Source organism: Phaseolus vulgaris, unplaced genomic scaffold (assembly GCF_000499845.2).
Source record: "Phaseolus vulgaris cultivar G19833 unplaced genomic scaffold, P. vulgaris v2.0 scaffold_359, whole genome shotgun sequence".
In the NCBI taxonomy this organism is placed as follows: domain Eukaryota; kingdom Viridiplantae; phylum Streptophyta; class Magnoliopsida; order Fabales; family Fabaceae; genus Phaseolus; species Phaseolus vulgaris.
In genome coordinates, this window is record NW_027174214.1 from 1 (window position 1) to 24,663 (window position 24,663).

Consider the following 24,663-nt stretch of genomic DNA (forward strand, 5'->3'; position numbering starts at 1 on the left):
GCTTCCGCACCTTATTTTCTACTTTGATTCAAGAAGAACACATGAAAATGAAGATGGCATTTTCATGAAGTTCTTCTTGAATCAATGTAGAGTATGGGGCGGAAGCAATGAATGAGAGTGAGCAAGATCCTCCTAAGAGTGGTGTTGATCTTGTAGGTGCATGATAAGTATGGGTATTGAGTGGTTCGGCCAGCTCAAGGGAAAAGATGAAGGAATTGAAGTTTAGAGCCTAGGATTCTAGGGAGAAGCAAAGTTGACCACAAATGGGCAGCATAACTTTACTCACAATAAACTTGAAAATACAAGGTGTAGGCTCCTCCTTTTATAGGCTAAGGAGGACCATAATGCAACCCTAATGCTAGCCAAATAAAATGTAAATGTGAAGCACATGGGTGCACATGGCACATGGTTGCACAAATGAGCACATGGGGAGGGGTGTGTCTAGTTTTTATGCTCACCCCCTCCATGGGCTTTCTAGACCGGCCTTGGTAAATTTAGAGGTTTTTTTAGAAACTCTAAGTTTACCTAGGTTGGTGTTTTAGGTGCCAAAATTAACTCTAAGAAAATTACAAATAAAGTTCCTATGCTAATTTTCACAAGAAATTAAAGTCTACTCTACACTAGAGTTTATGGCATTTGAACATGTAAAAGAACGTCTTCTTGGATCCTCTTGGCCATAACTCTATGGTTGGCCCAAATCTACCCTTTGGTGGGCTTGCATGTGGGCTTGTGCTTGGGCCTCTTCCATCATCCCCTCCCTCTTGAAAAGGATTTGTCCTCAAATCCATTGCTTCTTCTTCTTCATGGCTAGGGGAATGGATGTGGCTGGATGGTGTCCATCATCTCCTCCTTCTTGAGAAGATCTATCCTCAGATCTATAGACTTGATCTCGGATAGCAACCTTTTGCTTCGCCAAAGCTTGTCCTCCTGGATCAAACGTCCACCTATAGAAATAATCAAATAAGGCATAGGTGTTAGTTTGCAAATTAATTTTACTAGGTTGCCATTTTTGTTTTTCTTTTGGTTTTGGCAACCTTGGACAAAGTTTCTCTTTTAATGGTTGTGTGTGGTCTCTAATCATCTTATGTATTTTAAAATGTTCATTTGTGGTTACTTTCTCTTTAGGCATAAATCCTATAGAAGATGGTAACAACTTAAAAGGAGAAAGATGATTGAACCCACACATAACTTTAAAAGTAGAAATATAAATAGTTTTGTGAACTACTTTATGGTATGTTTGCTCACCTCTAGAGTTGTGTGTGCACTTCATGATTATTCTAGGCATAGTAGAAAGAGCTAGATTTTCAAATATATTTTGACCATGCGTTTGAGGATGATAAGAATTTAAAGTGTGCAATTTAGTTGCAAGTTTTCCAAAGGAAATCCTCAAATCATGGTTTGCGTAATTTGGAACTCTATTCAACACTATGCTTGAAGATAAACCATGAAGATGTATCACTTCTCTAGAGAAGAGTTTATCCATAACCATGAAGATTGAATCACAACCTTTTGTTGTCCTAGGGAGTTTTAATATGAAATTTATATCTTCCCAAGGATCATTTGCAAAAGGTGAAGGAGTATAGAGTTTATGAGACATTGCCTTGGGCGTAGTTTGAAAACAAGAATTGTACCTAAGGTAATGTCTTTGAACTTCTTTTCTCATGGGGGACAAAAGTTTTCCTTTTAAAAGCTCTAGAGTTTTATCAACTCTAATTTGTCCCATGAGTTCTCCTTCATGAAGACTTTTTCTCTTATGTGTAAGGATAGTCTCGTTGTGACAACCATTGTTTATAAGGATTTGTACACTTTGCAATGGTTGTCTCAATAAGACATGACAAGTTTCTTTAGGCACTACTTCACATAAAAAATTGTTTTTGTAGATGCTTATAAAAAACTTGACATTCACTTGGTGATATCCTAGCACATATGAGAAATAATCTATTTCATTTTTATCTATGCAAGCTTCTTTTAAAGACTCTTCTTTTTCACTTAGGCTTGCAAGTGTTCCTTTACAAAAGGTAAGGCTTTGAGGTTGTTCAACAAGACACATATTTTCAAAGGTATTTTTAAATCTTTGGTCTTGTTGAATGACCTTGTGGGAAGGAACACTCTTCTCCCACGCCTTTTGTTCTTCAAGGGTCTTCTCATGCTTTTCTTTTTCTTCTTTTTCTTTAGCTTCCCTTTCGACTTCCCCTCTCTTCTTTTGTATTTTTCTTTCCTTTCTTTCTTTATGGGAAGCAAACAATTTTTCTACCCTCATTTCCCAATCTAGGCAAGCTTCTATATTTTCTTTTCCATGGAAATGGGGTTGGTCTACCCTAACCTCTCTTAGGTTTTCATGTTCTTTTCTATCTCCTCTATGTCTTCTAGGGGGTGCTTGATAATAATCATTTACTCTAATGCTTCCCTCCCCAAAAGAATCATGATCTTTAGAGATATATGCATGAGAAGGTAATTTTTTTAGAATGTGAGACTTCTCATCCTTTGCTTTAGTCAAAACATTAAGTTTAGTCTCACTCTCCAATTGTCTATATGCAATTGATTGCACAGTTTGTGAAACTTCTTTCAAAAGAGTTTTTAAATATTTTAATTCACTTCCAATAGACTTTGTAGAATGAAGAGAAGAAGACATGGCTAAAGCTTTGTGTATATAGGTGTTTTACTTTGAGAAAGTTTAGGAAAGTTAAAGAAGGTAGTTTTCCAGGTAAGGGAGGTGAGTCACAAAGGACTACTTAAATACCAAGCCTTTTCCTTGCCAAAAACTATCCTCCAATATCTTCACACAAGACTTTCTCTTAGTGAAACACTTAGAACACAAATAAGTTGAGAAATCAATTTTTTTTTTCAATGCAAGAAAACAATGTATGCTAACTAATTTAACAAAGCTAGTCGGTTTAACACAAAATAAGCATGCAAAGCGTTACTACTAAGCAAAAAGAAAGACAATCACCAACAATTAACAAAATTAAACATGCAAAACGTAGCTATGAAAGCAAAAGAAAAGCAATTACAAACAAGTAACAATTACTAATCAAGAATGCTATACTATTCGGCCCTAGGTGAGGCTTCTTGGACACTTTGAGCCCTTGAAGACACACTCACCGTCTAAACGTAATTAACAAGGTAATTAACAATAAACCAAGTTGCAAAGGAAATAAGAGAACTCCCTTTGTTGATCCTCTTTTTGGTTAGTGCACTTCTTTGTTGTCTTTGCTTGTTGATCTTCCTAGTGTTTGTAGTGTTTTCAAAAATGCTTGTTTCGGCTTTGGCCTTGTCTTCTCCTTAGAATGATGGTCTTTAATTCTCCAATTTCCAGCACCTAGCAAAGGGCTAAACCTTAACCAAATCAAGTTCCCATTCACATAAGCACCAAAGAAGAATTAAATTCCAGCACCCAAATTAGAGGTCAAAGAACAAAAGCAAGAAACAAATTTAATTGAATAAAACAGTACCACCAAAAGGATTTAGATTGTGACAACTAGAAAGAGAGTCAATTAAGTAAAGCAAACAAATAAAGGTACTCAATTAAAGGTTGGCACACAAAAGAATTCCTAAAGAAAAGCATTAGATTAGATGACCAAAAAAAAAACAGCACCACTGGAAAATGTTGTGGGCCAGAAAACGTGTTTGTTCCCCGATTTATGCTGATCTGTAATTTTGGAATTTGGCTCTGAAATTTTTTATGCAAGATATTCAGGATCTTATCTAAAATCTGGATTTGGATTCACTCAAAACGGATGCACCATTTTTGTTTAATAAATTTTGCAAAATTGGTGTTCGGTTAGGCCAGCTGGAGCGCTTCAGATTTGCACTCTGATCTTAAAAATTTATCATTTTTTTTCTGTTGCTTCTTTTGACCTAATTCTTTTTTTGTCCTTTCTATAAACACTTTAAACTTGCATTTTCCAGAAAATCAGAATTTTCCTATGGGTGGAAATATTTTTCTGGGTTAAAACAGCCAAAACAGAGAAGGTGTAAACAGGGGAATCTGAAAACTGGAAACAAAAACAGCAAGATACCAAAGTTTAGACACAATGGAAATTTGTGAAATAGAATTGTGTATGATCTAAACACAATATGAACTCAAACTAAAAATTAAAAAGGCACCAAAGGAGCAAAGAACAGCAGATTCAAGCAAAATAAAGAGACCCAAATCAAGAAACAATTAAGCCAAATAAAAGGACTACTATGAATTGTTGACAATATGGATGAACATGACTTGACAAAACATGTATAGATTCAGAAAATTAAAGACTCAAAGCATAATATGAACCAAAATAATGAAAGCAATAATGACCAAAAGGACTAAAGAAAAAACAACAACACAAAGGTGTATGGAATCCTATCACAAATTGCACAAGAACTTGTTCAAGATCAAATGAACAAGAGTGCTTCGGTTGGATCTTCCACAAAGCACACCAAGAACAAATTAAAATGTAAAAAACAGCAAGAACAAGTAAGGAAAGTAAATGACAAAATGAAATAAAGAAGAACTAAAATTGAAAAGACAAGGAGCTACTCATCTTGAAGAACCAAAGCCATGATACCAAATGATGGCATTTTCATAAAGTTCTTCTTGAATCAATGTAGAGTATGGTGCGAAAGCAATGAATGAGAGTGAGCAAGATCCTCCTAAGAGTGGTTGTTGATCTTGTAGGTGCATGATAAGTATGGGTATTGAGTGGTTCGGCCAGCTCAAGGGAAAAGATGAAGGATTGAAGTTTAGAGCCTAGATTCTAGGGAGAAGCAAAGTTGACCACAAATGGGCAGCATAACTTTACTCACAATAAACTTGAAAATACAAGGTGTAGGCTCCTCCTTTTATAGGCTAAGGAGGACCATAATGCAACCCTAATGCTAGCCAAATGAAATTAAAATGTGAAAGCACATGGGTGCACATGGCACATGGTTGCACAAATGAGCACATGGGGAGGGTGTGTCTAGTTTTATGCTCACCCCCTCCATGGGGCTTTCTAGACCGGCTTGGTAAAATTAGAAGGTTTTTTTTTAGAAAACTCTAAGTTTACCTAGGTTGGTTGTTTTAGGTGCCAAAATTAACTCAAAGAAAATTACAAATAAAGTTCCTATGCTAATTTTCACAAGAAATTAAAGTCTACTCTACACTAGAGTTTATGGCATTTGACAATGTAAAAGAACGTCTTCTTGGATCCTCTTGGCCATAACTCTATGGTTGGCCCAAATCTACCCTTTGGTGGGCTTGCATGTGGGCTTGTGCTTGGGCCTCTTCCATCAATGTAGGTGATGAAGATGAAGATTAGGTCCTAGAAACTAGGCAAAAGCAAAGTATGGCATAATGTTGGCAGCATAACTTTACTCTCATTAATCTTGCAAATACATGAGCAAGCCCTCTTTTTATAGTGTTTAGAGGGCTGGAAATTCAAAAGAAAGTGGAGGGAAATTCAAATGAGAAGCATTTGAATTTGGAGCCAATTCCTAGTCACAAGGAAAGTGTGACTTGGTTTCTATTTTGGCACCTCCTAAATCTATACCTACACCTTCTTTTGTGTCACATGGAAGGTGTGACTTAGCTTTATACATTTGCACCTCTTATATTTATATCTACACCTCCCTTTATGTTCTACTAAAAATACTCAAAAGTAATTACAAAAGAAAGACATCCAATGATGCTTAGTTTGCCCATATCTTCTATTTGTTGGGCTTGAGTTGAAGCTTGAACTTGTATTTGGGCTTGGCTTTTTCTATCATGGGCTTGGGCCTCTTCCATCATCCCCTCCTTCTTGAGAGGATTTGTCCTCAGATCTACAGGTTTGATCTCGAACAACAACCTTATTCCTATTTTGAAAACTAGGCTCGTCCTCCATGATCAAATGTCCATCTCTGTGAGTCATCAAACAAATCAAATGTGTTAGTTTGAGCAGTTGTGTAAACATTAATTTTAGGAAGTTGCGATTTCTTTTGTTTTTCTATTGTTTTTGGCAACTGTTAGAATATATGGCCTTAAACGAGAGGGGTGAATTGTTTAAGAAAGATTTTCGCAGACTTTTAACCTTAGAATGAAAATACTTTGAAAGAACCTTGATTAAGGATTCAGTTTTTCCAAAACAATAGCAAAAGCACAAAGCTGGAAAACAATCGGTTGTTTATACCAGTTCCAAAATAACAAAACTGAATTAAAGAGATAGGGATAGAGAAATTGTACACAGTTGTTTATACTGGTTCACTCCAAACAAGAGCTACATCCAGTCTTCTCAGAAACCCTGAGGATATCCACTAAGCAATCACCACTTGATCACTTACACCACAACCAAGAGAATGACCTTGAACACCTCAAGAAACACACTCTCCTTGGCCAACACTAAGATTGCTGATCTTGAACACCTCAAGAACACACAGCCAATCTCAGCAAAACACACACACGAATTGTTCAGCAGTTTACAAAGATTACACTTGTTACAGATGAATATCTGAAATCAATACAAGTAGAATCCTATTCAGCACCTTGATCAATCTCTCAACTCTTAAGCAATCTCAGAACTCTTTGAAAAACTCAGATCAAAACTTGTTTCAAGATTCTTAAAACATAAAAACAGTTTTTCAGAATATATCTAAGAATATAGTTTGTTATCAAATCTTAACAAACTCTTAATTGCATTTAAAATAGATTGGTCAAAGCATTTAATGACTGGAGCGTATTCAGTTAAAGCATTTAAAGCTCAGTCAAAGAAAAACATTTTTTTATGTTTTAAAACAAACAATCGATTGTTTCCTCGAATCAATCGGTTGTTTTGTTACTTAACAAAATCACCATTCAAAAACAGTTTTCAAACTTTCTCAAAACACCTAAGTGTAAACAATCGGTTGTTTCGACAAAACAATCGGTTGTTTCAACTTAGTTTGAAAAACATTTTGCTTTGATAAAATTGAGATGCTAATTGCTTTGAGATTTAATCTAAGGGTTGATTACAACATTAAACTACCCCAGAACAAAGCTTAAACCAGCACAGCAGCATCAAGCAAAGCAGAGGCTTCACATCCTTCAAAGGATTTGGATTCTTCAAAACATTGAACACCACTTGGTTCAACAATCTCCCCCTATTTGATGAAGACAAATCCCTGGTGCTTGTGTTGTACTGATTAAATCTGAAGCAGTTCCTGCAGAGAAAGCATTCATACTATCCAAAGCTTCTTACAGCAGCAAGTTAGATTATAACTCTTTAAACACAATAAACAATCGGTTGTTTACACGAAACAATCGGTTGTTTCTATCAGCAGCAGCAGAAAACAATTTTATACTTCAGAGATTTAAACATTTTATGCATATAAGACACAGATATACAAGAACCAATAATTCCCCCTATTTGTCTTCACAAATAGACTTTAACATGTATCAAAAACAGATTTAAGAGAGATTATTAAGATCAAGAATACCTAACTCATTTCTTAAGAAGAAAAACCTCTCTTTTGGCAAAGGCTTTGTGAAGATGTCAGCTAGCTGCAGTTTGGTCTCCACAAACTTACTTCACAGTTCCCATTTTGCACATGATCTCTGATGAAATGATGTCTTATTTCAATATGTTTGGTCCTTGAGTGCTGGATTTGATTTTTGGTAAGATTTATTGCACTTGTGTTATCACACATCAAAGGAACTTTGCTGATTTGTAAACCAAAATCTGCAAGTTGTTGTTTGAGCCATAGGATCTGTGCACAGCAGCTACCAGCAGCTATATATTCTGCCTCAGCAGTAGAGAGAGCAACACATGCTTGCTTCTTGCTATGCCATGAGATTAGGCTTGAGCCAAGAAGGTGACAAGTGCCACTTGTGCTCTTTCTATCTAGCTTGCAACCTGCAAAGTCAGAATCTGAATAACCAATTAAATGTATTGGAGAATGAGAAGGATACCATAGTCCTACAGATGATGTTCCTTTGAGATATTTCAGAATTTTTTGCAGCTTTGAAGTGTGACTCTTTAGGATTTGCTTGATATCTTGCACATAGACACACCGCAAACATGATGTCCGGCCTACTTGCTGTTAGATAAAGCAATGATCCAATCAAACCTCTGTATTTTGTTTGATCTATACTCTTTCCAGCAGCATCTGCATCCATGTAGCAGCTTGATGGCATTGGAGTGCTTGCCTCTTTGCAATTCTCCATTTCAAACTTTTTGAGAATTTCCTTGCAATACTTTGATTGACTTAGGAAGATCCCATCCTTTGTTTGTTTAACCTGCAATCCAAGAAAGAAAGATAGTTCTCCCATCATAGACATTTCAAACTCACCTTTCATTGCAGCCACAAATTCTTCACACAACCTATCTTGTGTAGCACCAAAGATGATGTCATCAACATAGATTTGCACAAGAATTATTTCTGCATTTGACTTCTTGATGAAGAGAGTCTTGTCTACCATTCCTCTTTCATAACCATGAGATAGCAGAAAGTTGCTAAGCCTCTCATACCACTGCCTTGGAGCTTGTTTCAGTCCATACAAAGCTTTCTTCAACTTGAAGACATGGTTGGGATACTTGTGATCTTCAAAACCCGGTGGTTGATCTACATAGACTTCCTCATTGATGTAGCCATTCAAGAAGGCACTCTTTACATCCATTTGGAAGAGTTTAAAACCACTCATAATGCAAAAGCCAGCAGCAGCCTCACAGCCTCCAATCTAGCCACAGGAGCAAAGGTTTCACCATAGTCTATGCCCTCTTCTTGATTGTAGCCTTTGGCAACTAGCCTTGCTTTGTTTCTAGTGATCACTCCATCCTCATCTAGCTTGTTCCTGAAAACCCATTTTGAACCAATAATATTCATTTCATTAGTTTTAGGGACAAGAAACCATACCTCATTTCTTTCAAATTGGTTTAGCTCTTCATGCATAGCTTCAACCCACTTCTCATCCTTGAGAGCTTCTTCAATTGACTTTGGTTCAATTTGAGAAACAAAAGTTGTGTGCCTGCAGTAGTTTGAGATGGAGCTACGTGTGGAGACACCTTCCTTTATCTGCCCTATGATGTTATCCACTGACAGATCTCTAGGAATCCTCCACTCTTTGGGCAGCTCACTCTGTTGCAGAATTTCAATCGGTTGTTTCTGCGAATCAACCGGTTGTTTTTCTGCACAGATATCTAGCTTCTCCAAACTGATGCTCTGTTCGTCTTCCTCAGCACTGATCTTTGGGTTCTCACTGATTCTGCGATCTACCTCATCAAAGACTACATGTACTGATTCTTCTACAGTCATCAATCTTTTGTTGTAGACTCTATATGCATGGCTTGTGAGAGAATAACCAATGAAAATGCCAAGGTCAGCTTTCTCATCAAACTTTCCCAAGCTTTCCTTTCCATTGTTGAGAACGAAACAGCTACAACCAAAGACTTTGAGGTGACTGATGTTAGGCTTCCTTCCATTGAAAAGTTCATATGGAGTTTTCTTCAAATGGGCCTTATAAGCACCCTATTCATCACATAACAAGAGGTGCTCACTGCATCTGCCCAAAAATACTTAGGAAGTGATGACTCACTAAGCATTGTCCTTGCAAGCTCTTCAAGAGATCTGTTCTTCCTCTCTACAACTCCATTTTGCTGTGGTGTTCTTGGAGCAGAGAAATTATGTAGAATCCCCAACTTCTCACAGAACTTTGCAAACTTCTCATTTTGGAATTCTCCTCCATGGTCACTTCTTATGGAGCCTATGTTGTTGTTCTTTGTGTTTTGAAGCCTTCTTGCTAGCTTTTTGAATGCAGCAAAGGCATCACTCTTTGATTCCAAGAACAAAGTCCAAGTGTACCTAGAGAAATCATCAACAATAACAAGAGCATAATAATTTCCACCAAGACTCATAGTTCTAGAGGGTCCAAAGAGATCCATGTGAAGGAGTTCAAGAGGTCTCAATGAAAGACAATATTTTTGGTTTTAAAAGAACTTTTCACTTGTTTCCCTTTTTGGCAAGCTTCACAAATGTGATCCCTCTCAAACTTGAGTTTTGGCAGCCCAATCACAAGATCTTTTGATATTAGCTTGTTCAAATGATTCATGTGAATATGAGCAATTCTTCTATGCCAAAGCCAAGATTCATCTTGCTTGGATAGAAGACATCCAATTGAACATGGTGAAGAGATATCTAGAAGATACACATTATTAACTCTCTTACCTACCAACATTACCTCTTTGGTGTTGGGTAGACAGATTTCACATGTGTTTGTCTTGAACATCACTTGATATCCCTTGTCACATAGTTGGCTAATACTCAGAAGATTATGCTTTAGGCCTTCAACAAAGAGCACATCATGAATCACCAAGATGCTTTCATCTCCTATGGATCCTCTTCCAAAATTCTTCCTTTGTTGTTGTCTCCATAGGTGACATGACCCTCTTGCTTGAAGGATATTCTCAGGAACTTTGATTTGTCCCCTGTCATATGCTTGGAGCATCCACTGTCCAAGTACCAAAGTTGTTTTCTTTCCTCCAAGATCCTACAAAAAGATTTTCAAGTACATAGGTTTGGTCCCCTTATGAATGTGGGTCCATCTGGTTTATACTCATCAATACAAGCTTTTTTTTCTTGGGAATCCACTTCATAAGCCCTTTAGGAACACATGTTTTCTGATTTTACAGAATCGCACAGAATGACCTCTTTTCATGCAATAGAAGCATGTAACAATCGGTTGTTTCGATGGTCCAATCGATTTTTTTCTGGCATTTTCGAAAATGATTTTGAAAATCTATCTTGCTTGTTTTGTGGATTAAAACCCAATCCAGATTTTCCAAAAACACAATTTTGAGATGCTAGCACACTCTCAAAGTTAGATTGGCCTTTAGAAAGCTTATCCACTGTTTTAACAAGATAGTGGACCTTCTTTTCAAGATTTTCGCAATTTTCACAAACTAGAGTATCACACTTGCAAGAGGAGTTTTTGTAAATGATTTCCAGATTTTCAAAATCCATTTTTGAATTTTCTAAATCCTCTTCCAGTGCCTTTACTCTGTTTTCAAGCCAGCTATTCTTTTCTTTCAATCGATTGTTCAAGAGAGCCAATCGGTTGGCTTCTTCATGAGTTTCTTGAAAGGCTTGAAGCAATTGACCATAATTTTCAGAGTTTGAAGAGTTTGATGAACTTACACTACATGAGTCATCCTCCCTTCTGGCCATTAAGCAAAGATTGAGGCTTTTCTTGTTTTGCCTTTTCTTTCTTCTTGCTTGACTCTTTGTCATTGCTTCCTTTGGTTCATGAGCACTTGAGTGTCTCCCACATTTCCTTAGCAGTTTTGCACTTTGATATTCTGAAAAATTCATTAGTTTCTAGTGCAGAAGCTATAATATTTTGAGCAGACTTATCAAGCTGAGCCATCTTACATTTCATCTGTCCATTTGGACAAAGGTTTTGTAAAGAAAGCATTTTCCTTTTTGAACTTTGGAATGTAAGGACCATTCTCAATTGAGTCCCAAATTCTTTGATCAATGGATTCAATAAAGATTTTCATTCTTGCTTCCCAAAACTTATAATTCAATCCACAGAATAAAGGTGGTTTGTAGATTGAAGCACCCTCCTCAAAAGATAGTTTTCCAGCCATAGAAAAAGATTTTTAGATCAACTTGAATAACTTTCAAGAACCAAGCTTTGATGCCAATTGTTAGAATATATGGCCTTAAACGAGAGGGGGGTGAATTGTTTAAGAAAGATTTTGCAACTTTTAACCTTAGAATGAAAATACTTTGAAAGAACCTTGATTAAGGATTCAGTTTTTCCAAAACAAACAGCAAAAGCACAAAGCTGGAAAAACAATCGGTTGTTTTAGCGAAACAATCGGTTGTTTATACCAGTTCCAAAATAACAAAACTGAATTAAAGAGATAGGGATAGAGAAATTGTACACAGTTGTTTATACTGGTTCACTCCAAACAAGAGCTACATCCAGTCTTCTCAGAAACCCTGAGGATATCCACTAAGCAATCACCACTTGATCACTTACACCACAACCAAGAGAATGACCTTGAACACCTCAAGAAACACACTCTCCTTGGCCAACACTAAGATTGCTGATCTTGAACACCTCAAGAACACACAGCCAATCTCAGCAAAACACACACGAATTGTTCAGCAGTTTACAAAGATTACACTTGTTACAATGAATATCTGAAATCAATACAAGTAGAATCCTATTCAGCACCTTGATCAATCTCTCAACTCTTAAGCAATCTCAGAACTCTTTGAAAAACTCTTAGATCAAAACTTTGTTTCAAGATTCTTAAAACATAAAAACAGTTTTTCAGAATATATCTAAGAATATAGTTTGTTATCAAATCTTAACAAACTCTTAATTGCATTTAAATAGATTGGTCAAAGCATTTAATGACTGGAGCGTATTCAGTTAAAGCATTTAAAGCTCAGTCAAAGAAAACAGTTTTTCTGTTATGGTTTAAAACAAACAATCGATTGTTTCCTCGAATCAATCGGTTGTTTTGTTACTTAACAAAATCACCATTCAAAAACAGTTTTCAAACTTTTCTCAAAACACCTAAGTGTAAACAATCGGTTGTTTCAACTTAGTTTAAAAACATTTTGCTTTGATAAAAATTGAGATGCTAATTGCTTTGAGATTTAATCAAGGGTTGATTACAACATTGAACTACCCAGAACAAAGTTTAAACCAGCACAGCAGCATCAAGCAAAGCAGAGGCTTCATCATCCTTCAAAGGATTTAGATTCTTCAAAAATATTGAACATCACTTTGTTCAACAGCAACTTCTCATAATATTTCTCTATTTGTTGTTGTATTTGTTCTTGAATCCTCTCATGCATTTTCTTAACAAAATCATCTTTTGTAAATCCTTCCTTATGCACAAAGGTATGTAGATTAGGAAGGGGTAAGAAATCTAAAGGAGAAAGAGGATTAAGTCCATATACAACTTCAAATGGGAAAATATTGGTAGTTTTGTGAATTACGCTATGGTATGTATGCTCATCTCTAGAGTTGTGTTTGTCCTTTATGGTTATTCTAGGCATAGTATAAAGAGCTAGATTTTCAAATGTATTTTGACCATGCTTTTGAGGATGATAAGAATTTAAAGTGTACAACTTAGTTGCAAGTTTTTCGAAGAGAATCCTCAAATCATGGTTTGCGAAATTTGGAGCTCTTTCCAACACTATGCTTGAGGATAAACCATGAAGATGTAGCACTTCTCTAGAGAAGAGTTTATCCATGAAGATCGAATCAAAACCTTTTGTTGTCCTAGGAAGCTCTAATATGAAGTTTGTGTCTTCCCAAGGATCATTTACAAAAGGTGAAGGAGTATAGAGTTCTTGAGACATTGTCTTAGGCGTATTTGTAAAACAAGAAATGTATCTAAGGTAATGTCTTTGAACTTCTTTTCTCATGGGCGACAAAAGTTTTCCCTTTAAAAGCTCTAGAGTTTTATCAAGTTTATTTTGTCCCATGAGTTCTCCTTTATGAAGAGTTTTTCTTTTATGTGTGAAGGTAGTCTCGTTGATACAACCATTGTTCATGAAAATTTTAATGCTTTGCAAGGGTTTGTCTCAATAAGACATGACAAGTTTCTTTAGGTACTACCTCACATAAAAAATTGGTTTGGTAGTTACCTATAGATAACTTGACCTTCACTTGGGGATATCTTGGTATATATGTAAAATAATCTATGCAAGCCTCTTTTAAGGATTCTTCTTTTTTTCTATGCTTGCAAGTGTTCCTTTACAAAAGATAAGGCTTTGAGGTTGTTCAACAAGACACATATTTTCAGAGGTATTTTTAAATCTTTTGTCTTGTTGAATGACCTTGTGGGAAGGAACACTCTTCTCCCACGCCTTTTGTTTCTCAAGGGTCTTCTCATGCTTTTCTTTTTCTTTTTCTTTTTCTTTAGCTTCCCTTTTGACTCCCTCTATTTTCTTTTGTATTTTTCTTTCCTTTCATTCTTTATGGGAAGCAAACAATTTTTCTACCCTCATTTCCCAATCTAGGCAAGCTTCTATACTTTCTTTTCCATGGAGACGGGGTTGATGTACCCTAACCTCTCTTGGGTTTTCTTCTTCTTTTCTATCTCTTCTATGTCTTCTAGGGGGTGCTTGATAATAATCATTTATTCTAAGGCTTCCCTCCCCAAAAGAATCACGATCTTTAGAGATAGATGCATGAGAAGGTAATTTTTTTAAAATGTGAGACTTCTCATCCTTTGCTTTAGTCAATTCATTAGTTTTAGCCTCATTCTCCAATTGTTTAGAGGAAATTGATTGCATATCCTTGGAAAGTTGTTTCAAAAGAGATTTCAAGGATTTCACCTCACTTTTAAGAGATTTAGAGGAGTGAGAAGACATGACTAAAGCTTTGTGTTTAGAAATATTTTACTTTTAAGAAAGAGGAGGGAAGCTAATGAAGGTAGTTTTCCAGGTAAGAGAGGTGAGTCACAATGGACTACTTAAATACCAAGCCTTTGCCTTAGCCAAAAACTATCCCTCAAGACCTTCACTCAATTCTTTCTTTAGGTAAATCACTTGAAACACAATGAGGATGTAGAAATCAAATTTTGAATGCAAGAAAACAATGCAAACTATTTAACAAACAAAACAAATAATCAAAGCTTTAAACAAGACTAAACAAAAGCAATTAACAAAACAATTAACAATTGCTAAGCTAGAAAGTTCTAAACTAGTCGGCCCTAGGTGAGGCTTCTTGGACACTTGGAGCCCTTGAAGACACACTCACCGTCTAATCACGTAATTAAAGAAGTAATTAACACAAGTTAAGTTGCAAAGAAAATTAAGAAAACTCCCTTTGTTGATCCTTTTTTTTTTTGCTATTGGCACTTGCTTGGTTGTCTTTTCTTGTTGGGCCCTCCAAGTGTTTTGGTGTTTTGAGAAGTATTTGTTTCTGCCTTTTCTTTTGTTCCTCTTAGAATTAAGGACTTAATTCTCCAATTCCAGCACCTATCAAGAGGACTAGACCTTACTCAAGTCAAATTTCCACTCAAATAAGCACCAATTGAGAATGAATTCCAGCACCAAATTTAGAGGCCAAACAATTAAAGCAAGAAACAATTTAATTGGAAAAATAGTACCACACAAATGGAGTTAGATTGTGACAACTAGAAAGAGTTCCAAGAAATATTAGACAAGCAAATAAAGGTAGGCACACAAAATGAATCCTAAGAATAGCACTAGAATAGATTTCAAAATAAAAAACAGCACCACTGGAAAATTGTTGTGTGCCAAAGAACGTGATTTTCCCAAATTTATGCTGAGCTGCCCTTTTACGATTTGCCTCTGAAAATTTATATGCAAAAATATTGAAGATCTTAACTAAAATTTGGCGTTGGTTTCACTCCAAACGCATGAGCCATTTATTTTTAATAAATTTTCAAATTCAGTGTTCAGTTACACCAACTGTAGCGCCCAGATTTGCACACTGTTTTTAAAATATTTATCATTTTTTCTATTGACTCTTTTGAGCTGATTCTTTTTTTGTCTTTTCTGTAACACCTCAATCTTGCATAATCCAGAGAATCAAAAAATTTCTAAGTAGGGAAATAATTTTCTGAAACAAAACAGCCAGCACAGAGTATGTAAAACAGGGGATTCTGGAAAAACTGGAAAAAAAAAAACAGCAAGAGACCAAAAGATAAACACAATGGAATTGATGATAAGGAATTTGTGTAGATCTAAACACAAATATGAACTCAAACTAAAAATAAAAGGCACCAAAAGATCAAAATCAAACAGTTTCAAAGCAAGCAAAAATACCCAAAATCAAGAAACAATCAAGCCAAACAAAGGACTACTATGATTTGATGACATTGTGGATGAACATGACTTGACAAAACATATATGGATTCAGAAATTAAAAGACTCAAAGAGCATAAAATGAACCAAATAAACTTGCAATAAAGACTCAAATACCTAAAATAAAAAACAGCAACTCAAGGTGTATGGAATCCTATCACAAATTGCACAAGGATTGTTCAAGATCAATTGAACAAAGTGCACCGGTTGGATCTTCCAAAAAGCACACCAAATCAAAGTAAAAATCAAAAAGCAGCAAGATAATTATGGAAACAAGATGAACAACATGAAATAAAGAAGAACTCACAATGAAAAGACCAAGAACTACTCATCTTTGAAGAACCTATGCACAAGATACCAAATGATGGCAAATTCATGGAGCTCTTCTCGGAATCATGTGAAAAATGGTGCAGAAGCTATGGATTGAAATGTGCAAGATCCTCCTAGGATCTATGGTGATCTTGATGGTGCATGATATGTATGGAAAGAGGGAGGTTCGGCTAGCCCTATGGTAGGTGATGAAGATGAAGATTAGGTCCTAGAAACTAGGCAAAAGCAAAGTATGGAAGAATGTTGGCAGCATAACTTTACTCTCATTAATCTTGCAAATACATGAGCAAGCCCTCTTTTTTATAATGTTTAGAGGGCTGGAAATTCAAAAGAAAGTGTAGGGAAATTCAAATGAGTAGCATTTGAATTTGGAGCCAATTCCTAGTCAAAAGGAAAGTGTGACTTGGTTTCTATTTTTGGCACCTCCTAAATCTATACCTACACCTTCTTTTGTGTCACATGGAAGGTGTGACTTAGCTTTATACATTTTCACCTCTTATATTTATATCTACACCTCCCTTTATGTTCTACTAAAAATACTCAAAAGTAATTACAAAAGAAAGACATCCAATGATGCTTAGTTTGCCCATATCTTCTATTTTTGGGCTTGAGTTGAAGCTTGAACTTGTATTTGGGCTTGGGCTTGACCTTTTTCTATCATGGGCTTTGGCCTCTTCCATCACTAGTACTGCTAGTAAGTCTAGTACTGCTAGTCCTACTAGTACTACCAGTAATACTAGACTGCTAGTAATTCTAGTATTGCTAGTACTTCTAGTCCTACTAGGACTGCTAGTTATACTAGTACTATTAGTAATACTAGTATTACTAGTACTGCTAGTAATACTAGTACTGCTAATAATACATGTACTGCTAGTAATACCAGTACTGCAAGTCCTACTAGTAGCACTAGTAATACTAGTATTGCTACTGCTGTTTGTCCTACAAGTACTGCTAGTAATACTAGTACTGCTACTAAAAATAGTACTGTTAGTAATACTAATGCTCCTAGTAATACTACTACTGCTAGTAATACTAATATTACAAGTATTGCTAGTAACACTAGTACTGCTAGTAATAGTAGTACTGCTAGTAATACTAGTATTGCTAGAAATTCTAGTAGTTCTGGGAATACTAATACTGCTCATAATACTAGTACTGCTAGTAATACTAGTCTTGTTAGTAATACTAGTACTACTAGTACTGGTAGGAACACAAGTACTACTAGTAATACTAGTACTACTAGTAATACTAGTACTTCTAGTAATACTAGTACTTATAGTAATACTAATAATACTTGTAGTGCTAGTAATACTAGTACGTCAAGTAATACTAGTACTTCTAGTTCTTCTAATAATACTAGTACTGCAATTAATACTAGTATTGCTAGTAATACTAGTATTGTTAGTAATACTAGTACTGCTAGTAATACTAGTACTGCTAGAAATTCTAGTACTGCTAGTAATACTAGTACTTCTACTAATACTAGTAATAATAGTACTGCTAGTAATACTAGTACTCCTAGTAATACTAGTACACTAGTAATACTAGTAATACTAGTACTGCTAGTCATACTAGTACTGCTAGAAATTCTAAGACTTCTAGTAATACTGGTACTGCTAAGAATACTAGTATTGGTAGTAATACTAGTACTTCTATTCATACTAGTACTGCTTGTAATTTTAGTACTGCTAGTAATACTAGTACTGCTAGTAATACTAGTAATATTAGTACTGCTAGTAATACTAGTGCTGCTAGTAATACTAGTGTTGCTAGTAATACTAGTAATATTAGTACTGCTAGTAATACTAGTAATACTAGTACTGCTAGTAATACTAGTACTGCTATTACTTCTAGTAATACTAGTAATAATTGTAATAATAGTACAGCTAGTAATACAAGATCTTTTAGTAATATGTGTACTTCTAGTAATACTTGTACAAATAGTACTACTAGTACTGCAAGTAGTACTAGTACTACTAATCCTATTAGTACTGCTTGTAATACTAGTAATGGTAGTCCTACTTGTATAGCTAGTAATACTTGTATTTCTAGTACTGCTAGTACTACTAGTAATGGTAGTACTACGAGTACTGGAAGTGCTACTAGTTGAAGATGGTTGCTGCCCCTTCAAGATTGTGTTTAATGAAGACTTCTATGTACATTTCATGTGTATTTTGCTTTGCTTTAAGTGTGTCTTAGGTAGTGCTTAGAGGTTGTCTAAGAGTTGGCTTTTTGTTGAGTAAGTCACCTCATAACCACTAGCCATGTGATAAGAACAAGCATAAGTTTTCTTAAACTGTTTTTCACATGTTTTACAAAAAACACGTTTACTGCATAAAAATAAATCTGTTCTTTTCTAAATAAATAGATTCGTTTTTACACTGATGCCTTGGCTAAGTCTTGTAAAAATTAGATTTTGTGCATCATATTTTGACTAAGTCTTCTATCTTTCTAAACGACTGTGTTTAAATAGCTAAGCTTTTCTGTTTTCCTTTAGAAAAATAAATCTGTTCATCTGTAAATGAATAGATTCTTTTTGTCTCTGGTGCCATGTCAAGCTTAAACGATTTTCAGTTTTATCTCAGCACCAGAATTGATGTGAATGTAACTACAAGAACACATGATTCTTGACATTCTTAGGAGCAACTTGAGCTGGATTTGAAAGGCACTTTACTTTAGAATTGGATCAATGTTCTAATTCAAGAACTCACCAAAACTTAGCACCAACCAAGACTCATATGGAAGTCCATGTATTGTCAAATTGAATCAAACACAAGGAATGAAGAACAAGGAAGATAAACCGAACAGAAATGAAAAGAAAAGCTACTGAACCGAATAGAATAAATGGAAACCAAGTTGAAAACAGAAATGTAAACGGTAGAAAAATGAAGGCAAACACTAGGAAATTAAGCTACCGAATGGAAATTGAGGAAAAGGAAGAAGAACACTTATAGAAGAAGATGCTTGCTGGATTTTGAGAATTGGAAGAAGACATTCACGCCACTTGGAACCTTGAACCAAGATAAGTGATGGAGTGCCACCACTTGAAGCTCACCATAGCTCACAAGATAAGGCAAAGAAGAAGAAGACTCAAAACTCACAAATTCTCTCCAAATTTGAGTATAGTCTCTCTACTATAAAATTCCAATCTGCAAAATACAAAGAGAAGCACCTTATTTATAGCCTATGAGGTGCCGAAAATGCAAGCTAAATGACACACAAATGCAATGAAATTCGGCGCCAATCTAGACAATGAAGGAAGTGTGACTTTCCTTCCTAAATTGGCACCCCTAAGCTCCTATCTACACTCCCCCTAGACTCCCTTACTACTTACACCTTTTTATTACATCCACACCCTTATTCTACAAAATAAATAAGAAGAGCCATTTTATTATACTCTTGTCCCGAAGCTCTTGCCATGCTCCTAGTAATTCGTTGGGCTTGGGCCCCTTTTTGGACTTGGACCCCTTGATGGGCTTGGGCCCCTTGTTGGGCTTGGGCTTCATGGGCTTGAGCATCCTCTACTTGGTTTCCATCAAGAATGGTTGACTAAGTCTCCTCACTTAACAAATTCTCTAACTGTTTTTGAAAATAAATTTGTTCATATTATTTTCAATCTGTTCATTTTATAACAGCTTTAACTATTTTTCAAAATTCTGTTATAAGTTGGTTTTCTATAAAATGAAAACTTGTTTCTAAGTTTAAACATCGTTCATACATTTTCAAAAACAAGTTTGACAGCAGAGAATTAAGAGTTTACAAAGGATTAGCATTTGTTCTTCAAAGATTTCGAAAATCACAAACTGTTTGTTCTTGGTTTGGTTCCAAAAGCTTGGTGTGAGGTGCTGCTACTGTTCTAGCAATCTTGCCTACTGGTTTAAGGCAGATCTTTGTATCCTCAATCAGGTGTAGTCGTTTTACTTTTTCATTTCTTGTAACAATTTGGTTGAACACTCTTCTTGATAGGTTTTCTTGAAGAGTGTGTGTGAGCTGAAATAGGTTTTTTTCAGCAAGAGTACCTAAGTTCTTGTAGGTTTCAAGAACAGTGGGAATTGTGTTTGTTTGTACTGTGATTTAGTGAATTTCACCTTGGTTTTAGGTGAAGACTGGATGTAGCTCAGTTGAGTGAACCAGTATAACTGCCTTGTGTTCATTCTCTCTCAATCTCTGCAATTAAGTTTCTACATAATTGATAAAACAGCAAAGAAATAAATTTGTTCATTCATTAATAAATCTGTTTTTTCTGGGCTCGTTTCATCCTGTTCTTAATTTCTGGAAAAGTTGTTTGAGTCAGATAAGAACATATAAAATTTGTTAAAAGCCACTAGAACAGATTGATTGTGATAGGTTGCTCAAGAAATTGTCAAAGTTGTTAATTGAACCTTAAACAATTGCTTAAAAATTGAAGCTTGTTGTTCTGTGATTCATTGTTCTTAATTTCTGGAAAATTGTTTGATATCAAGAAGAACACTCATAGTTTGGTAAAAGCCACTGGAACAGGTTGATTGTAAAGGTTACTCAATTAATTGGCATGCTATCAATTGAACCTTAATCACTTGCTTGAAATTGAAGTTTGTTGTCTTGTGTTTCACTGGTTTTCGTTCTAATATCAGTGTGTGTGCATCTGGAAAATCTATCTGCATAATCTTGTGATTAACCTTGCTGTATAAACGTTTTTCAAACAAAAACAGTGCCGAAATAAGTATGTTCATTTTCACATAAATCGATTTATTTTCTATAAAATATGTTAAACACTGTTTCTGCGAGAAAGTTTTAAAAGGTCAATTCCCCCCCCCCCCCCCTCTTGAACTTTGGCACTATTAAACCCAACAATTGGTATCAAGAGCTAGAACTTGTATTTTAATCAAGTTTGTTTGTAATAATGTCTGAGTTTAATGTGCTTTTTGCTAAAGGATCTGCTGTGAATAGACCACCTATGTTCAATGGAATGAATTATGCATTTTGGAAAGTTAGAATGAGAATTTTCATGGAATCCATTGATGCATTAATTTGGGAAGTTGTGGTCAATGGACCTTATGTGCCAATGTAGGTTGTCAAGGATGAAGAAGTGGTAAAGCCAAGATCAGAATGGAATGAGACCGAAAGGAGGAAGGCTCAACATGATCTTGTGGCCAAGAACATCATAACCTCTGCATTGACAATGGATGAGTTCTTCAGGATATCTCAATGTAAGTCAGCTAAGGAGATGTGGGAAGTCTTAGAAGTGACTCATGAGGGTACTGAAGATGTGAAGAGGTCAAGAAAACATGCTCTCATCCAAGAATATGAATTGTTCAGAATGCAACCCGAGGAGAGCATTGCTGATGTGCAGAAAAGGTTCACCCATATTGTGAATCACCTCACTGGTTTGGGAAAAGAATTTGACAGAGAGGAACTCAACATAAAGATATTGAAATGCCTCGATAGAAGCTGGCAACCAAAGGTGACTGCCATATCTGAAAGCCGTGATCTGTCAAAGCTGGGAACTGTTGCACTGTTTGGAAAGCTAATGGAGCATGAGCTAGAGCTCAAAAGACTCAAAGATCAGGAAACAACAGAGAGAAAACCCAAAGGTCTTGCACTGAAAGAAACTAAACTGGATGAGATCAAGGAGGAAAAAGAAGATGCTGAAGATGATGACACAATCAGCCTTCTTACAAAAAGATTCAGCAAATTCCTGAGGAAGAAAAGCAGAAATAGGAACCAGCAGAAAAGAAGGTATCCTAAACCCAATGATTCAAATTCCTCTAAATATACTTGCTTTGGCTGTGGCAAAACAGGGCACATCAAAACAGATTGTCCAGATAATCAAACAAAGGACAAATCTGCCAGCAAGAAATTTGAAAGGAACAGGGGAAGAAAAGCTTACATCTCATGGGAGGAAAATGAAGTGTCTTCAACCAGCAGCTCTTCAACTGAGAATGAGGAAAGCAATATGTGCTTCATGATGAAAGATGAGGAGTCAATCTCATATTCAATTGGCAGCAAGAAAAATCAGTGGTACTTGGACAGTGGCTGTTCCAAGCATATGATTGGAGATCTTACAAGGTTTACTAGCTTGAAGCTCAAAGCAAAAGGACATGTAACCTATGGTGATAATAACCGAGGGAGGATTTTGGGCAGAAGCACTGTTGGAACAGGGAACTCAACAACCATTGAGAATGTGCTCTATGTAGAAGGACTCAAGCATAGTCTTCTCAGCATAAGTCATCTTTGTGACAAAGGATACAAAGTGAATTTTGAGTCAAAAGGCTGCACAATCTCAAGTAATTCATCTAGTAAGGTACTGTTTACTGGTAAGAGAGTCAATAACATATATCTGCTGAATATCATGGAAACTAACTCTTCAAATGAGTGTTTGTTGTCCAGAAGTGATGAGTCTTGGCTGTGGCACAAGAGGTTAGCTCACATACACACAAATCACTCCAATAAATTAGTTTCTGGTTTACCTAACATTAAATTTCAGGACAATAGGCTTTGTGATGCTTGTGTGAAAGGTAAACAAATCAAATCCTCTTTCAAGTTAAAGGATATTGTCTCTACAAAAAATCCATTGGATGTGTTTCATATGGACTTATTTGGTCCATCTAGAGTTGCTAGCTTTGCTGGAAATTTGTATGCTTTAGTTGTTGTGGATGATTACTCTAGATTTACATGGACTCTATTTCTTGCACATAAACATGATGCTTACACTGCCTTTAAGAAATTAGCAAAAATTCTACAAAATGAAAATGGTTGCTGCATAAAATCAATTCGAAGTGATCATGGGGGAGAGTTTCAGAATGCTAGATTTGAGAGGTTCTGTGAGAAGCATGGGATAGCACATACCTTTTCAGCCCCTAGGACACCCCAACAAAATGGTGTAGTTGAAAGGAAAAATAGATCATTAGAGGAACTAGCTAGAACTATGTTAAATGAATCTAAGCTTCCTAAGTATTTTTGGGCTGATGTAGTTTATACTGCAGCTTATGTGTTAAATAGAACCCTAATAAGACCTATTCTTAAGAAAACCCCATATGAATTGTATAAGTGCAGAAAACCTAGTGTGAGCCGCCTTAGGGTATTTGGGTGTAAATGCTTTGTATTGAATAATGGCAAAGAAAATCTTGGTAAGTTTGATGCTAAATCTGATGAAGGTGTGCACATTGGTTATGCTTTGAATGGTCATGCATATAGAGTCTTCAATAAAAGGTTGCTTATAGTAGAAGAATCAATGCATGTTGTTTTTGATGAAACTGATCATAGCACTATTAAACCCAACAGTACTAGCAGTCTTAGTATTACTAGCATAATTAGAAGTACTAGTATATCTAGCAGTACTAGTAGTACTAGTATTACTAGCAATACTAGTATTACTAGCAGTACTAGTATATCTTGCAATACTAACCGTACTAGTGTTACTAGCAGTACTAGTATTACTAGTAGTTCTAGTATTACTAGCAGTACTATTATTACTAGTATTACTAGTAGTAATTGTATTACTAGGAGTACTAGTATTACATGTATTACTAGAAGTACTAGTATTACTAGCAGTACTAGTATTACTAGTAGTACTAGGATTACTTGTATTACTAGAAGTACTAATATTACTAGCAGTACTAGTATTACTAGTATTATTAGCAGTACTTCCAGTGCTAGTATTACTAGCAGTACTAATATTATTAGCAGTACTAGTATTACTAGTAGTACTAATATTACTAGCAATACTAGTATTACTAGCAGTACTATTATTACTAGTAGTACTAGTATTTTTAGCAATACTAGTATTACTAACAGTACTTATATTACTAGCAGTTCTAGTAATACTAGTAGTACTAGTATAACTGGTATAATTAGCAGTACTTTTATTACTAGTATTGCTACAAGTACTAATATTACTATCAGTACTAGTTTTACTAGCAGGACTAGCAGTAATACTTGTAAAATGAGTCCCAACTCAAGGAGTTGAAATTGGCTAAAGAAAGGGATGAAAACAATAAATCCAAAAAAAAGTTCTCATGGATCTAGCTCTATTGGAGATGAATCTCTTTGAGAATCAAATCTTGGAATTAATGACTATTATCAACCACCCCTTAGGAGAGCTAGAAGAGAAAGACAAAAAAGGAGGTTGGAGTAGATCTACCTTATTTCCATGGAAAAGAAACGTAGAAACTTACTTAGATTGGGAAATGAAGGTAAAACAATTATTTGTTTGCCATAGAGTGAGTGAGGAATGAGAGGTACCCCTAGCCACCCTAAGCTTTCAGGGTAATTATATGTATTAGTGGACTACCCTTGAGCAAGATAGGCGTCTTCATAAGGACCCTCCCATAGAGTATTGGAATGATCTTAGGGGAGTTAATGGACAAGCTCCAAAGACTCCAACAAAAGACTATGAGCGTAGAGGAATATAGGCAAAAAATGGAATTATACATGATGAGAGCCTCAATTAGGGAGTCTGAAACCACTACCATAGCAAGGTTTTTGAGTGGACTCAATCTTGAGATTAGAGATAGAGTTGAACTTTTACCCTATAGAGACTTGAATGATTTAATTCAACTTTGTATCAAAGTTGAACAACAA

The 24,663-nt window shown here is 35.7% G+C and overlaps 2 protein-coding genes across 2 annotated transcripts; one reads left to right on the forward strand and one right to left on the reverse strand.

Annotated features, from left to right (window-relative positions):
* Positions 1-16,841: 16,841 nt before the first annotated feature.
* Positions 16,842-18,211, forward strand: LOC137817624 (uncharacterized; the record flags this gene model as incomplete). Its single annotated transcript, XM_068620898.1, has 3 exons — positions 16,842-17,501; positions 17,633-17,837; positions 17,988-18,211. Coding segments are annotated over 3 exons (1,089 nt in total), but the record flags the coding sequence as incomplete, so codon positions are not given.
* A 5,100-nt stretch (positions 18,212-23,311) lies between these two features.
* LOC137817625 (uncharacterized) lies at positions 23,312-23,924 on the reverse strand (the record flags this gene model as incomplete). Its single annotated transcript, XM_068620900.1, has 1 exon — positions 23,312-23,924. A coding segment is annotated over one exon (613 nt), but the record flags the coding sequence as incomplete, so codon positions are not given.
* Between the last annotated feature and the right edge of the window lie 739 nt (positions 23,925-24,663).